This window comes from Pseudorca crassidens, chromosome 4 (genome assembly GCF_039906515.1).
Source record: "Pseudorca crassidens isolate mPseCra1 chromosome 4, mPseCra1.hap1, whole genome shotgun sequence".
Lineage (NCBI taxonomy): Eukaryota > Metazoa > Chordata > Mammalia > Artiodactyla > Delphinidae > Pseudorca > Pseudorca crassidens.
In genome coordinates, this window is record NC_090299.1 from 132,420,527 (window position 1) to 132,438,522 (window position 17,996).

General features: G+C 38.6%; 1 protein-coding gene across 10 annotated transcripts in view; it reads left to right on the plus strand.

Moving 5' to 3' along the window:
- INPP4B (inositol polyphosphate-4-phosphatase type II B) overlaps positions 1–17,996 on the plus strand; it is a 718,440-nt gene that overhangs the window by 494,858 nt on the left and 205,586 nt on the right. For all 10 annotated transcript variants that reach the window (XM_067736786.1, XM_067736785.1, XM_067736789.1 and 7 more), the window contains one exon: positions 8,837–8,948. In XM_067736786.1, the coding sequence (XP_067592887.1) occupies positions 8,837–8,948 (112 nt within the window). The remainder of the gene's footprint in view (positions 1–8,836; positions 8,949–17,996) is intronic.

Genomic DNA, 17,996 nt, shown 5'->3' on the forward strand with positions numbered 1-17,996 from the left:
AAAAAAAAAAGTGATTTCATCATTCTTCTGAGTGTTAGGAGACCTCTTTTCTGTTCTTTGAGCCAGAACCAGAGAGTTTCTCCTGGAGCTATCTTTGTCTACACCATGACCATCTCTGGGCTTGGGGCTGTTTTGAGTCTAGATCATGAGATGCGAGAGGAGAAAAAATGGTAAACTAATTGCTGGTTCAGTGGCATTTAAAATTCTAATCTTCCCCAGTATTCCCAGCAGTGTTTACTTTGAGTCCTCAAACAGCTGCTCTGTGCATTCTGTCCAGGTTTTATAGCTTCATCCAGTGGGTGCAAGAGGGTAGAGTAAGCTTCCTCTATCTTACTTGCAGCATCTTATCTCCCAAAGGGCAGATGATGGTGACCTGTTAACTTGAATGTAATTTTGGTTGCCTGTGAATCCAAGGACATTTACAAGATGCCAAGATGTTTTCTCACCTTGCTGTTGAGGTATCTCTTACATTTAAAGAGATGGATATTTCTTACATTTCAAGAGATAGTTGAACTGTTTAAGGCGCTGGAAATGTCATCTAGCCGTGTGCCCAAGAAGAGGAGGGGGACTAACATTTGCAGTCTTTGCCCTATTTTAAATGTCTATTGCCCCCCCCCACCCCCGACCTGCCAAATTCGATAGGGGTGGCCATGTAACTGAGCTCTGGCCACTGGATCGTAAAGAGAGGAAAGCACACCGGTTCTGCATCTGTCCAATAAGAGTTCCTCCATGCTTTTATCCCCTTCTGCTGTTTGGAGACCTTAGATGCCACAAGGTGAACATGGCAGAGCCTTCATCAGCCTGGTTCCTCAGATCACTGAATAGATGACCTACATTTGCAACCATAGTTAATTTGAAAGTTGCTAAGAAAGTAGATCTTAAAAGTTATCATCACAAGAAAAATAATTTTTGTAACTGTGTATGGTGATAGATGTTAACTAGACTTATTGTGGTGATCATTTCGTAATATACACAAATATAGAATCACTGTGCTGTACACCCAAAACTAATATACTGCTATATAGCAATTATACTTCAGTAAAAATGTATATTTGAATAACAAATAAAGAGATAGTTTATATTTTACATTTAGCATTGAATCGTTTCCAACTACAGCTCACTACATATATATATATATATGTATATTTAATAGAGTCATGAGGAGGGAAAGATTTCTTTAGCTTATTTGTATTGAGGCAGTTACTCATATTTGGATAGTACTGTTTTCAGCAGTAAAGAGGAATCTACAAGCCAATTAGTCTGAAAAACTGGTAGTCAACGTATCTATGATGTGCTCTTGGAACTTTGTGTCCCAGATGGTATAACAGTTGTACTCATTACCATACACAAAAGCATTTTGTTTTTTCTTGCCACGCTTGCAGGATCTTAGTTCCCTGAGCAGGGATTGAACCCAGTGGCGGCAGTGAAAGCGCGGCAGTGAGAGTGCGGCAGTGAGAGTCCTAACCACTGGACCGCCAGGCAGTTCCCACAAAAGCATTTTTATATTTAAACTTTAAGATCTTTTAATTTTGGACACATAAATCTTGTGAGATAAGTAGAATGGTTTACTACCTTCATATTTTATAGCTCGTAAATCTTAATAGAGGCTGAATTGCCCTCTCATGATCACCTAGTTGTTTACTCTGAAGAGCCAACACCGTAACCAAGGACTTTTGTTACTCAAAGTTCACTGTGCTTTCCACTAAACCATGCTCCATTATTTACTGGTGTGTGATGACATGGATCTGTTTGATCCAAAAATACTGAGCTGTCCATAACCCCAGGCAAGTCTTAAAAGACAGTCTACACTTCAAACTCTCTTGGTAGGCATTAGGCAATGTCTAAGGAATTTTGACAGAGAAAATAAAATACAATAGTGATAGCAGGTCTTAAGAAGGAAATCTGACATGGACGGGATGGAAGAGAAAGATTCTGGAAGATGGGAAGTAGGTTCTTCAAGTGTAATGAAAGAAAGTTGGTGAAACTAATTGGGATGTTACCATTGGGAAGGGACACATGTAAGGGGCATTATACAGGAAGAATCAGTAGCGCTTGATGACTTATTGAATGGTAGGGACGAGGCACTGGTAGAGATGGAATATTCTGTGGTTTTGGTCTTTGGAGAATGATATGCTACTGATGTGAGCTGGGGTTTGGGAAGAGGACTAGTTAGGTTTCAGGCTTAGAGAATGTTCAATTATATCAGGACGAAAGGAATTTGGAGTTCTGGAATAGGAAATCAGGTCAGAGTAGGAAATATAGGTTTGTGGTAGATCCTCAAAGATGTGACAATTGAATCCCATAATAATGGACAGAATTTCTGAAGACAAGTTTATAATGAGAAAAGAGGAGAAAACAAAGGACTAAAGCTTCGAGTGTGTAAGCTATAATATTAAGAACTACTGAAAAGTTTTATTTGAGTATTAGTTTGAAAGTATCCTATGGCTTCTGAAATTTTTGAAGTTCAGCCAGAATAGAGGTGTGTTCAGGCATGCATACTTAAGTAGAACTCGCACTTCTCTGAGGCCAAAGTAAATCTAGCACTGCCAGGTGAATGTATGCACCAGAAAGAGTCAGAATGCACTTAGTTAGTTAGTTAGTGCCACTTGTTTACTGATGGCCTTTGCTTATATTTCTGTCCAGGTGAGATTTTCACTTCCCAGTTACATGTCTAGATGGGTTAAAGGCCAGGCATGTCTCCAAGATGATGATCCCGGTGCTTAGTCCCAAGACTACTTTATATTCACAAAGCCTGACAGTGCTAATGACGATTTTCTCCTGGATGTTTACAGAGTCATTTGTATCTCTGTGGCATTTCCAAAATAGAGGAGGTATTTACATGTTGCTCTTTAACCTTTCCATAGGATTTTTTTTTTCTTTTTGCTCTACTAAGGATGGTACAGTAGGTGGTGAAGAAGTTTAGAGGAAAAGTGTCATTAAATTGTCTTTTGTGGGCTTCCCTGGTGGCGCAGTGGTTGAGAGTCCGCCTGCCAATGCAGGGGACGCCGGTTCGTGCCCCGGTCCGGGAGGATCCCACATGCCGCGGAGTGGCTGGGCCCGTGAGCCATGGCCGCTGAGCCTGCGCGTCTGGAGCCTGTGCTCCGCAGCGGGAGAGGCCACAACAGTGAGAGGCCCGCATACCGCAAGAAAAAAAAAAAATTGTCTTTTATTAGAAGACTGTTTCACATCCCTTTTCCTTCAGTCTTCTAAAATGTTTGTAAGTTTTAGCATGTGAAATTGAATATTTCATTAGGAAGCATTAGGGGAGTTATTTTATTTTATTTTTTTTAAGATTTTTTTTTGATGTGGACCATTTTTAAAGTCTTTATTGAATTTGTTACAATATTGTTCCTGTTTTATATTTTTGGTGTTTCGGCCGCAAGGCATGTGGGATCTTAGCTCCCCGACCAGGGATCGAACCTCATCCCCTGCGTTGGAAGACAAAGTGTTAACCACTGGATCACCAGGGAAGTCCCAGGGGAGTTATTTTAAAGGAAGATTTTAAAGAAACTTAATCACTAATGTATTATGCATGCTGAAAAACTAAGTGATAAGGAAGTATAGATTTGCGTTGCTGAAATTTTCCCTTTCTCTGCCTTCCATCTTGTTGGCATGGTTAAATATTTAAGTGTACCTGCTGCGGGAAATAGGAACTTGATGTTGTGATTGAAATAATGTGGCTGCCATGAACTATTCATCTTTTACTTCTCTTATAGCTCTCTGCATTAAGCAGTGGTAATGACCTGGCAAGAGAGTGAAATGACATAGTTTTTTTTTCTTCTTCCTATAGATTAAGATAGTTATTTATTACTGCAGCCTGTTCTTACTGCCATATAAATTGCTAGGAAAGTGTACAAAGACCTCTTTTGTTTCTTAGTTCAGTCAAATTTGTATCCTTGTGAAAGTGCCAAGTTGCAGTGCCATAATGGCAGTAAAATATATACGTATACAGTGGATACTATAAGGAAAACTAGCCCTTGTAGTTGACTGTAAGTGTTAAAGTTACTTTCTAGGTTTGGCATGCATTTTGTTTGCTTCATTTGTTTTGGGGAGAGGTTGGAGGGGAAGGTGGGGAGTGAGAAGAAGAGGCTAGGATGTGCCCAAGATTTTCCCCAAGGCTGTATCAGCCCATGATAGCCTATGATGCCTATGATGAGATCAACTGATGGATTCCAACCATGTCAGAGCACGAAGCTTGAGTGCTAATATGATAACTGTCAAAGACCAATTCTTTGTTTTGCAGTAACAGAAACTGAAATCCAGGGAACTGAAGCAATATGTTGTTGATCACATAGCTAGTGAGCAGCTGAGCTGGATGGAGTATTGGTTTTTTGATTCCTAGCCTAGAAGTCTCTTCAATATATCTCCCATGCAGAGAGGATGAATTTCTATTAGATAAAAGTTAGTGCAATTTTGGTGATGAATAATGGTTAAGCAATTAGTAGTAGCCTCCTGAACTTGATGGGTGATTAATTGAAAACATCATTAATCACTTAAGGATGATTTTTTTCTAAATTTTTTTGAAATCACCTTTGAAACAGCCTTTGGAAACATGAAATAGGTATTTCAGTTGTGACTGTCCTGATTGAAGAGAAGTGTTGAATATCCATGCTCTGTGGGTTGTCAGTTGTTACAGAATAAATAGGAAACAGCTTCTACATTTCACATTGCAGTTCACTGACAGGATGACCCATGATTTTGGGTGTCTTGTGTTTAGTTCTTAAGTTTATAACCTGAATTCCCCATTCTGTCTCCCACAAATCTCAGGGGAAGAAGCATGATTTAGGGTACTCAGAGATTCTTATCCAAAATGGTTTGTGAAAAAAAAAAAAGGTTTTAGAATCTCTCTAGTGTCCCTATATCTAATGTGACACAGAGGCACAGTGAGCAAATGCTCTTAGAAAGGATGGCACTGATAGACCTGCTCAACGTAGCGTTCCCACGAACGTTCAATTTGTAAAAAACAAACACAATATCTGTGAAGCTCCAAAAAAGCAAAGCACAATAAAATAAAGCACAATAAAACAAGATATGCCTGTATTTAAAAAGCAGCCAGAAGCTTTTTTAAAGGGAATAAATAAAGCTAGAGTTCGGAAGCTTACTCCCATACTCCCATGGTGCATTGCTTCTTCATCTACCTTTGGCACTTTGAAAGGTTCACTTTGTATTGTAACGTTATAAACTTGTGTGCTTTGCACTTCTAGGAACGTAAGCTTTATAACATCATCTGTCGTTACTAAGTCTTTGTACCTCTAATGAGCACTTAATCACTCTTGAAATGCATGTGTCCTGAAATCCTATAATCTTTTACTATAGTCTTAGATGCCCATTTTAGTAAAATTTCTAAAGAGAATTGAATGAAATATAATACATTAATGACAATAGCAATTCTGTTGATACTGCTACTACTACTACTACTACTACTGGGATGGATCGGGGGTAGGAAGAAGCACTTATTTTGTGTAAGTCATTGTGCTGAGAACTTGACATAAATCGTGTCACAATGTAATCCTTAAAACAAAATTATCATCTCCATTTTACAAAGTTTCATATGGTTAAGTGTCTTGTCCAAGGTCATGAAGCTAGCAGATAACTCAAACTCCTGAGTTCACACTTTTAACTGTTATTGCATGTGTTGGTTTATTACCCAGTCCTGGGAGAGGGTGTGATAAATCTATCCTCTCATTCAAATCATTATGACATTATTTGCTTTAGTCAATGAAAAAATTTGAAACATTAAACCTAAGCTTTGTATACCTAGAAATTAAGCTCAGTTTGCTCAGCAAAAATTTTAAACAATGCCTATGAGAAAAAAAAGGTGTCTTTAATTGTTATTGAGTATCAGTTTTGGGGAAAAAGAAGTCTGCAAATTTCTAGAAAAACCTGTGAGTAGAACCAGGACTTTTATTAAAATATCTGTTTCACTATCGGGTACTAAATAATTGTACAGAGATATGTCAAGTCATGATTTATGACAAGTTATTATGTCATTTTCAAGTAGGAAAATGGTATAATTAATTGTTAAAATCATCCCAGAATTGAAGCTAATGTAGTTTTTTACAAAATCATAGATTATACTGTCATCTGTATACACATCTTCTTTGTAATGAATGCTTAAGTTTTCTGTTAATTTAAAATAATTGAGTCAATATTATGATTTACACTGACTTAAAAATCACCAAGAAGCATTTTATTTTATATCTTAGTAAGAACCTTAATATACTATTTAAGTAAACCACTTGTATTTTTCTATGTACATAATCTTTATTTTATTACATTATGACATTAGCTATGTATATGTCACCAGAGTTTCTCTATTTCAGTTTTCTTAAAATCATAATTCAAAAGATGTGTTTAAATTTGTACTTTATATATTTTGAGAAAAATCCTCCTATGATCTGGTAACAATTGGGTTTCCTTTTCGCCTAACTTATTGTTTTAATTAGCATTTTAGTAAACTACTTATACTAATTTTCCTATTCCTGTTTTCTGACACCTCCAGTAATAAAATAGTGACATTTTGAAGGAATTGGTTGAAAGACACCCTTTGTATTCAGATTAAAGTTAAACACAAATTTAAAAAATGAAGCAACTGACAAAGGATTAATCTCCAAAATTTACAAGCAGCTCATGCAGCTCATTATCAAAAAAACAAACAACCCAATCCAAAAATGGGCAGAAGACCTAAATAGACATTTCTCCAAAGAAGATACACAGATTGCCAACAAACACATGAAAGGATGCTCAACATCACTAATCATTAGAGAAATGCAAATCAAAACTACAATGAGGTACCACCTCACACCAGTCAGAATGGCCATCACCAAAAATCTACAAAGAATAAATGCTGGAGAGGGTGTGGAGAAAAGGGAATCCTCTTGCACTGTTGGTGGGAATGTAAATTGATACAGCCACTATGGAGAACAGTATGGAGCTTCCTTAAAAATCTAAAAAATAGAACTACCATACGACCCAGCAATCCCACTACTGGGCATATACTCTAAGAAAACCATAATTCAAAAAGAGTTATGTACCCAAATGTTCATTGCAGCTCTATTTACAATAGTCAGAACATGGAAGCAACCTAAGTGTCCATCAACAGATGGATGGATAAAGAAGATGTGGCACATATATATGGTGGAATATTACGCAGCAATAAAAAGAAATGAAATTGAGTTATTTGTAGTGAGGTGGATGGACCTACAGTCTGTCATACAGAGTGAAGTTAAGTCAGAAAGAGAAAAACAAATACCGTATGCTAACACATATATATGGAATCTAAAAAAAAAAAAGAAAAAAAATTGTTATAAAGAACTTAGGGGCAGGACAGGAATAAAGATGCAGACGTGGAGAATGAACTTGAGGATATGGGGAGGGGGAAGGGTAAGCTGGGACGAAGTGAGAGAGTGGCATGGACTTATATATACTACCAAATGTAAAATAGATAGCTAGTGGGAAGCAGCCGCATAGCACAGGGAGATCAGCTCAGTGCTTTGTGACCACCTAGAGGGGTGGGATAGGGAGCGTGGGAGGGAGGGAGACGCAAGAGGGAGGGTATATGGGGATATATGTATATGTATTGCTGATTCACTTTGTTATACAGCAGAAACTAACACACCATTGTAAAGCAATTATACTCCAATAAAGATGTTAAAAAAAACAAAGTTGGGGAAGGGCCAGTGGATGGATGAAACAAGAAAGGCAGAATGCTGGGAATTGTTGAAGGTGGGTGGTGATGGGTATGTGGAGATTCACTGTACTCACCTCGACTTTGATGTGTGTTTGGAAATTTCCATAATAAAAAATTTTTTTTCAAAAAGAATATAAAATGACTAAATAAAGAAAATGAAGTGTCGCTTGGTCAATTAAGCTTAGATATAGGTTACAGCAACACCCCATACCAATGGGTGACTTGCTACCTATCTTAAAAAAAGGTGCAAGGGAAGAATATCATTATGTATTACAGTGTTCCCATGACATGATGCCAACATTTATTCTGTATATTTTCTTGCCCAGAAAAGAAAATTTGAGAATCTTAAAGGATGGTGGTTGTTCATTTTATTTTAGGTTTTCATTATTTTTGTCAGCCATAAAGTTTGTATGTTGATGACAGTGATGATGAGGAAAATCTTAATAATAAAATTTTCATCATCATTGCATTGAGAAGAGTTGTTCAATGACCAACAGACTTAAGGAAGATAAAAACCTGGGTTTCTGGCTTTGCCAGTTTGTTTCCATGCATGAGTCTTTCTCTCTTCATGAATCTCAGTTTCTTTATCTGAAAAAGTAATGGGTCATCCTAAATGATCTCAGTGGTTAATTTCTGTCTTCATGTACTGTGATTTTCTGATGTTTGCTGGGAGAGAATCTTCTTTACCTGGTCTCTGAGAAAGAAAAATGAGAAGGCATAAAATCAGATGTTATAGCCGATGGCCGGGTCATAGAGGAATATAGGGTTATCTGTACTCTCTTCTGTTTTATTCAGCTGTAGTTTCTGTAATAGATGAGCACAACATCCCATGCGATTGGTATAGAGGAGCCGTGGCTGATGCCGTTGTAGTGACAAGGGGTTACCAAACAGGGCATGGATCCATGATCTTGGCGGCCACTCCTGAGAGCCGTGAGATGGTTTAACCTTCATGAGGTAGCTTCGTGCACTTACCACACCAATTCGTGATTCTAGTAACAGGTTTCAATGTATTTTAAGCAGATTTGTTTATTACAAGCAACGCAAGTAAAGAGCGGTGTTAGTGGTTTTCAGAAACAAACATGTTTGGACATACTTTCAGGGAAGAGATGATTCTCACCTTTCCACTTCCTTTATTTTTGATTGCAGAACTTCAGATGGTGGCAAGGTTGTTGGCACCATACAAGTCAGTGTCGTGAAGATGGGGGAGATTGAGGATGGGGAAGCCGACCACATCACGACAGATGTGCAGGGACAAAAGGTAGGGTCCCAGTCAGCTCACTGCACAGATTAAATTAGAAACGATCAGCTTTGCCAGCTGCCTGGATCGCCACTACCTCTGTGGGGTATGAAATCTCATTATTCCAAAGCTAAATGAGAAATCAGCTTTGGAATGGGAGTACCGTAAGTGTGTCTCATCCTCGTAACCCGACAGCCTATTTGCATGGAATGGTGCAAAGCCATGCACCATTCAAAACACCATTCTCTTTGTAGCTGGCTCCCATGTGGACACAACCTCTTCTCGGTTCGAAAAAAAAGTATTGATCACTGTTGCATCCTGCCATAATTAACCCTATGTGAGATGCACAGAAGATTCTGGAAGGCCTATTGCCAAAAGTAACCACTTCTCCGCTCTCGAAATTCTCTTTGGAAAGAGATGCAGTTTGAATTTGGATTTCGTTTTTATGTGAAGGAGGACAGATTTAACAACTTTGTGCCTTGTGAAATTGCAGAGAGAGAAGCAGGAAGTAGTAAACGGTGGAGGGGGAGCTCTGCTTGAGGAGCAATGCCAGCTGGGAGCGAAGCAGCTTCCTTGAAGGCCAGGATAAAAACCCCAGTATTATCAACATCCGGGGCTTTTACTTGTTTTCTACTTTCTTTTCTTTAAGAGAGAGACTTGATATAAGTATTAGTCTAAAGTTCTGTCTTAGGAATGTGATTGCCTGTTTTACTGAGACGCAGGGGACAGATTTACGAACTGCTAATAGTTTTTTTTTTTCCCCCAGGGAAATGAATTTGTTTGTGTACTAGAATGCCTACCTTTTCATAAATGAGCATTTTTTTAATGACAAGGTCTATTGTGACCTATTTTCTGGCTTAGTGTTGCTTATCTGGGAGCATATTTTAATTTCTGGTACATCTACATGGGAGACGGTGCAGTGCTTATCTAACACTTAACAAATCATTAACTTTACCATAATAAATAAAATCTAAACTGCCTTTCAAAAAAATATTGTTCTTGCCCAGCGTAGGCTAGGGTCTTACCGCATCCCCAAGCCTCATTCTTCTCTGTTCCCTACTACCCCTCAGAATAAAATCCAGGTCACGAACACATTCCAGTGAGGACCAATGTCTGAATCAGGTTGCTTGCAAATGTCAGGGCCATGGTGATGTCATGCAGCAGAGCGTTTTAGGATGTGTGTATTTAAGATTCTTGCCTTGTGGATGGCTCTGTCCTTCAACCCTTGTTAGCTCTGGAGTTCTACGTAAGACTCCTATTAGTCACCACCACGTGGATGCTTATACTACAAAGATTAAGGAGGGAGGATCTGTAAGCTAAGAAGGTGGGGAGGGTGTGGGAGACGGGGACAGAATGAACTAAGCGCATGCGCTAGGAGACCAGGAGCTAAAACACTTCCCATCTCAAAGCAGGCCTGCTTTCCCTGTTCCCAATCTATTACCAGCCACCTCTCTATTTTTCTCAAAGCTGGCTCACCCCTTGACTCCTTTACAACGTTGCTGTTACGGGGTGGCACAAATTGAATCATATTCTTTTCATAAATGGAGAACTTGACACCCAGGAATATGCCCCACCAAAGTCGTACATAATGTTTCTGACTTAGTAATGTGAACTTAAAAATAAAGACTTAACTGAGCCGTTCTAGAAATAGGAGGTGGTAGTGTCAGCAAGTACCTTGTAGGAGTCATAAGTGTACTAAAATGGTAAACCCTTAAAGCAGTGTTGGTTTTAGCTCTGTCCTATCTGGATTCTTAGTAAACCTTGACCTCTTGTGAAGTGTTTCATAGAGTTACTTATAAACCCTACTGGCAATCCCTAGGAGTAGTCATGAAGGACATGTAATAAGGTCCACTATGCATGGTATTTCGAAGAGTTATGTGGAAATAACTATATCTTGGTGTTTTTCAAAGCGTGGTCAGAATCATCAGAGGTGTTTGTTAGAAATTCAAATGTGGGGACCCTTTTGCAGATCTGCTAAATCAGAATCTCTATGAAGTGTATTAACACAATCTGTTACTAATAGTGATTTAAGTCCTGAAGTTAGTCAATGGCTGAAATATATGAAAAGACAAAGTAACTGAAATGGAGGTTATCCCTAAAACAACATCCCTCTCACTGGTTTGTGTGAATGGGGGAGAAAGAAATGGTACTACTCTTAAAACCATAGTCATGTATTGAGTGACACAGGCTCTCTCTCATTTATAAGGAGCAGCAAAAAGGTTCATACCTATGTTTATCAGCTTGGGCTGTCATAATAAAATACCATAGACATAAACAATGGAAATTTATTTTCTCACAGTTTTGAAAGGCTACGAAGTCCCAGATCATGGTGTCAGATGATTCAGTTCCTGGTGAATGCTCTCTTCCTGGCTTCCAGATTTCTTGCTGTGTCCTCACAAGGCTTTTCCTTGGCACAGATGCACAGAGAGAGAGAGGGAGAGAGAGAGTGAACTCTGGTGTCTTCTCCTCTTCTTGTAAAGGACACCAGCCCTAGCATTAGGGTCCTACTCTTATGACCTCATTTAACCTTAATTACCTCCGTAAACATCTTATCTCCAAATACAGTTACGTGGGACATTGGGACTTCAACATATGATTCTGAGGAACACAATTCAGTTCATAACAATACCCCGATATAAAATATTACATTTTAATCTTGACTCTTACATTACCTCCAGAGCATGGAATAAAATATAAATGAGGGCTTCCCTGGTGGCACAGCGGTTGAGAATCTGCCTGCTAATGCAGGGGACACGGGTTCGAGCCCCGGTCTGGGAAGATCCCACATGCCGCGGAGCAGCTAGGCCCGTGAGCCACAACTACTGAGCCTGCGCGTCTGGAGCCTGTGCTCTGCAACAAGAGAGGCCACGACAGTGAGAGGCCCGCGCACCGCGATGAAGAGTGGCCCCCGCTTGCCACAGCTAGAGAAAACCCTCGCACAGAAACGAAGACCCAACACAGCCAAAAAAAATAAATAAATCAAAATAAATTAAAAGAAGCTTCAACATTAAAAAAAAAATGACAAAGGAAAAACATTTTAAAAAAATATAAATGAAAATCCAAACTCTTTCCTCTCACATACATTTACTTACTTGTTTCCTACAACCATATTATTATGTACTTTTTATCAAGGGAAACTTGTACAGAGGGTCATTCACCATATTATACTGGTTCAAACTTCTATTTCATACGTACATACATAGAAATAGAATACAGCGTGTTAAAATCACGTAGCAGTAGAAAGAAAAATTCACAAAAGGCCTACAAACATCGTCCTTTTACAAAGCTAACATATTAGGTGAAATATCACATTAGGTATACCAAGCTTTTTGTTTTTAATTTTGGGGTCATCTTTGACTCCTTTCTTCCTCTCATACCTACAGTCAGTATGTCAGCAAATCCTGTTGATTTTGACTTCTGAATAAATCTAGAGCCCGGCAACTCGTGAGCCCTTCACTATAAACAACATTGTCTATCACCTAGATTTTTGCAGTGGTCTCTTAAACGTCTCCCTGACTCCCTCCATCCTCTTTCCCTGACCTCCCCCGCCACCATCATAGTCCGTTATCAGCACAGCACTTAGTAAAATGTAATGCGAACATTGTCATTCCTCCAATGGCCTCTCAACTTCCTGAAAGTATAAACCCAAATTCTCACTTCAAGTCCTCTAAGTGTTGGCCCCCTTCATGTCCTTCACCTCCTCCTCTACTCCTCATTTTTATTCCTTTCAGTCCAGTCACATTATCTTCTTTGCTGCTTCTTGAACAGTCCAGGTATATTTCCAAATTGGGTCCTTAAACTTTGTTATTCAATCTGCCCATGAAGCATTTTTCCCAGTAACTGTGCTTCACTCCCTCACTTCCTCTGCTCTTTCTACAAAATCACTTTCTCACCAAAGGCTTCTCTGCCACCATATCTAAAACTGCAATGCCTACCCAAAACTCTGTCTCTCTTCTCTGCATTATTTTTGTCCTTAGTACTTATCACTGTCCAACATTATATATCTTTTTAGTTTATCTCATATATTGTTTATTTCCCTCATTAGAATTAAACTTCCTGAGGGCAAGATATTTGTCTGTTTTGTCCTCTCATTTACCCTCAGCTCCCAGAACAGAGCCTGACACGAAAAAAATGAATGAGTGAATAAATGAAGTCAATTTTACTTTGAAGGAATTAAATCCAAAATTGTCTCCTAGAAGGGAAAATATTTGGCTACCTATAGCGCTGTACAAACTGACCGGTCAATAAATAAAGCATGTAATAAGGATGTAGTGAAGAGTGTAGGATTATGAAGGAAAGAAGAAGAAATTAAATTTTAAAAAACCTTTGAAATAAGTAGTCAAGAAAAAATGCTACTGAGGAAAGGAGAACCAGGAAACAAAATCATCAAGTGAGGTGACAGATGAGAAAACTCACGTAAGTAAAAGCCAACAGGATCAACTGAGAGAGCCCAGTTCACCACTTTGCCTGCCCCAGAGATGCCTGGGCTTCTTGTTAGGGCAGGAGGGTTAACAATCCCCTGGTGAGGCTGGTTAAACCCAGCTCCTGCCTTGTCTTCCCCTTTTGTCTAATGTCTATATTATAGCTGAACGTTGCAGAGTACTAATGATCAAAGTGGTAGTGATTTCTTCAAAAAGAAGGAAAATGCCTTACTTATTTATGACCATGGCAAAAATGGTATAAGTGGAGTAATAATGTCTCCCTTTGACTATGAAGCTAACCCAGCTAGTCTTTTGATGACCTGCTGCCCTTAGGTTATTTTGACCCCATACTTAGAAGAGGTGTTTTAAGTGGACTTTCATCAGACTTAATCAGGGAAAAACTAGAGTCCTTGTGTAGCTAAGGACCAGTGTCAAAAGGTTTCCTCCCTTTATCTACCCTAAATATAAAAGTTGAAAATTATATAACAGGCCCTACTTATCTTTATAGAATATTAAAAGGCATATAATATTCATCATTCATTCATCAAACAATACTACATTTTATGTTCTAGGCATTGGACTAGTTTCTGCGTATTCAGCAATGAACCAAATAGACACGGATGCCACCTTCTGGGGAAGTAACAGTAAAAGAGAAAGTAATATACTGTTGATCAGATGGTGCTGTGTTCTATAGGAAAAATAAGACAGAGTGCAAGGACTAGGGAGTGCTGGGCTGTGGCCTTCTTAAACTGGATGGTCAAGGATAGATTCACTGGTAATGTGATATTTGAGCTGAAACGTACAAGAAAGAAGGGAACAAGATGTGGATATCTGAAAGGAATAGGAATTGTAGACAGAGTGAAGAGCAAGAGCAAAGGTCTTGAGGAGCAAGATGCTTGTGGTGTTGAAGGAGCAGCAAGGAGGCCAGTGTGTTTGGAACTGAGGGGTCAAAGAGCAGAGTGGTAGGAGTTGAGGACAGAGGTTCATGGGGCAGGGAAGACCAACCCCCATGAAGGTGTTAGACTCTGGGCTATGTGTAAAGACAGTTGAGGAGCTGTGAGTATAGGTATGAAATCTGATTCATGTTTAAGAGGACTGTTCCAGCTGCTGTGTTGACTAGGGCCTGAAAGGAGGCAAGGGCAGAAGAATGGAGTCTGATTATTGTGAAGATTCAGGGAAGAAGTGCAGATGAGCTGGATCAGGGTGTGACTGATGTAGAAAGTGAGACGTGGCCAGACTCCAGGGGGAAAGGCTACCAAAAAAAAGAATTACCATTTTCTCAGAAACAAATGGACATTTCTCCAAAGTAGACATACAGATGGCCAACAAACACATGAAAAGATACTCAATCACTAACCATTAGAGAAATGCAAATCAAAACCACAATGAGGTATCACCTCACACCTGTCAGAATGGCCATCATCAAAAAATCTAGAAACAATAAATGCTGGAGAGAGTGTGGAGAAAAGGGAACACTCTTGCACTGCTGGTTGGTGGGAATGTGAATTGGTACAGCCACTATGGAGAACAGTATGGAGGTTCCTTAAAAAACTACGAATAGAACTACCATATGACCCAGCAATCCCACGACTGGGCATATACCCTGAGAAAACCATAATTCAAAAAGAGTCATGTACCACAATGTTCATTGCAGCTCTATTTAAAATAGCCAGAACGTGGAAGCCACCTAAGTGTTCTTTGACCGATGAATGGATAAAGAAGATGTGGCACATATATACAATGGAATATTACTCAGCCATAAAAAGAAACGAAATTGAGTTATTTGTAATGAGCTGGATGGACCTACAGTCTGTCATACAGAGTGAAGTTAAGTCAGAAAGAGAAAAACAAATACCATATGCTAATGGACATATATGGAATCTAAAAAAAGATACTGCTGAATCTAGTGGCAGGGCAGGAATAAAGATGCAGACATAGAGAATGGACTTGAGGACACAGAAGGGGAAGGGGAAGCTGGGATGAAGTGATAGAGTAGCATCGACATATATACACTACCAAATGTAAAATAGATAGCTAGTGGGAAGCAGCCGCATAGCACAGGGAGATCAGCTCGGTGCTTTGTGACCACCTAGAGGGGTGGGATAGGGAGGGTGGGAGGGAGGCTCAAGAGGGAGGAGATATGGGGATATATGTATATGTATAGCTGATTCACTTTGTTGTGCAGCAGAAACTAACACAACATTGTAAAGCAGTTATACTCCAATGAAGATATATATATATATATATATATATATATATAACAACACTGAGAGTAGCAGTTGGAGGAAGACAGGAGATTTTGAGATGTTACATTTGACATTCCTCTTAGACATCCAAGTATGGATATATCTAAGCAGTTGGAGCTTCAAGTCAGAATTCAGGTGAGATGTCCAAGCTAGAATTATATATTTGTGAGTCACCAAATGATATTTGGTTGGTACTTAAACCATGAGACTGAATGAGATCACAAAAGCATAGCAATTTTCATATTTTACACTCTTCAAATTATTTATGTGGATTTTATCTATTGATATTTACTGTATTAGAGATTTTGCTTATTTGGATTATATCCATAGACATTTATCATATTAGAAACTCAAACAAGAAATGTTTAAAACAGAAGAATACATAAGCACACATACCATTAACTGTCAAATGATTGTGTCATATAGCTTCTAGAAAATTCTACCGTATGCTTGTAAGAGAGAGGGGAACAGACAGGAATTCCCTGGCGGTCCAGTGGTTAGGACTCTACACTTTCACTTCCAAGGGCCTGGGTTCAATCCCTGGTCGGGGACCTAAGATCCCCCAAGCCACGCGCCGCCCCCGCCCCCGAAAGAAAAAGAGAAGGCAACAGACAAATAATATTTTAGTATTAATATGAAAATAAAGTTGTCTTCGCCCTGTGCTAGGTGCTACAAAGGGTGCAAAGGCAAAAGTTATCAGGGACTTCCAGGAGACTCCAGACCAAACTTTGAAAAGTGTGATTGATGGAAAAAATCAACAGATGTGAAAGTACTTGGCCATGAAGTGTTGGTCTTGATGGATTCATACAGAGCTTTATGATTATTGTTCATACAGTATTGCTAATTTTCTAGCTCAGTGCATGGCAAATTGATATGTTAGCTGAGAGTCAAAATCATTTAGCTCCAAGAATTTTACATATCATATGTTTCGTCTGCTTGGCCACACTTACCATCAAATAACACTTTTTAAACTATTAATCAAAATCAATAGGCTTATGGCGCTACATCTGGTACCAAAAGCACGTGATGTTTGTTATTCCTGCTCAGAATCACAAATGTAAAGTTATTACATTGAGAGCGCACACCATGTAAGTGTGTAATGCTGCAAATATCCACCATAATAATAGCAATGAACAGTAGAAATAGTGGAACCTTCTTAAGCACAGATTCCACATCATTTCCATCCTTGCATTCTCTGTAGCAACCAGCACAGTGCAAAAAGATTCTAAGGTCAATGTAAAAAAACATAAAAAAAAAAAATAAAAATGGCCTAAGGAAATAAGAAATAAGGTTCTTGGCTTTGAAAACTTTCAATCAAAATAAATAGAGACAGAAAAGGTACACTCAGGAAACAATTGAAAAAAATAATTGCTGAGTCCAAATATGAAAATATTAATTAATTTAGTAAATATTTATTGGATTTTTCTGTTTATGTTCCATGGATTTAAATCTTGAGAGCATTCTGACTAGTAGAGCTGTAAAATACAAAGTAAGAATATTAGTTTAAAATTGTCCTAAATATCAGCCTTCCAGTGTGAATGGAAGACATGAATATATAAAAGTCGTATGTCTGTATTCATTTGGTGGAATAAAACGGGCCTTTTGTTAGGAAACAGAAAGTTATCTTTGATTTCAAAGAGGCAGGGTTGCCTCCATAAAGGGAAGCAGTTTCTCAGGGTAATACCTGATCTGTGTGAATTATGGACTTCTTCACTAAAAAAGTTTAGTCTAAACCATTCCTATAAGTGATATTGTAGATGATGATCTTTTGGAAAGGAAGATGACTTAGAGCTGTATACCAAGTTATTATGTGGAAGGATGTCAGGGACAAAGCATGAAAGGATTTGAGGCCCAGTCTGAGAATATTGGGTTTGATTGGACAGTAAATAACCATTATATACATTCTAGAACAGAACATTGATATGACGAACATAATGTTTACAAAAGATTACTTTAACAGCCCTATGTAGCCTGAAAGAAGTCGACAAAACTTTGCAAATAGGAGAAATAAAGAATTTTAAGTATGTCCAAGCATCCTTGCACATTGCTGTCGTGATTTGGGAAGTACATCTCCAAAATAGCTGTGGATTAAAAGAAGGGATCACCTCTGACTTTTGGTTGGTCGGGAAAATGATTTAGAGAACATAAAATTTTAAGAGTTGTTTGCAGTTATTCATTTTTTCAGTAAACTAGGATCTCAATATAAGCACTAAAGAAAGTATGAAAGCACATTTTTCTCCATCAAGAAATTTCCTGAGTAATGTGATGAATGTTATGATAGAGGAATGAGTAGTGGGCTTTAAGAATACAGAAAGTAACATTTAAATCAATGTTTTAAGCCATTTGTCTTCCTTCTCAAAATGCTTCAGGGACATAATACATTCTATCATGAACAGTGACCT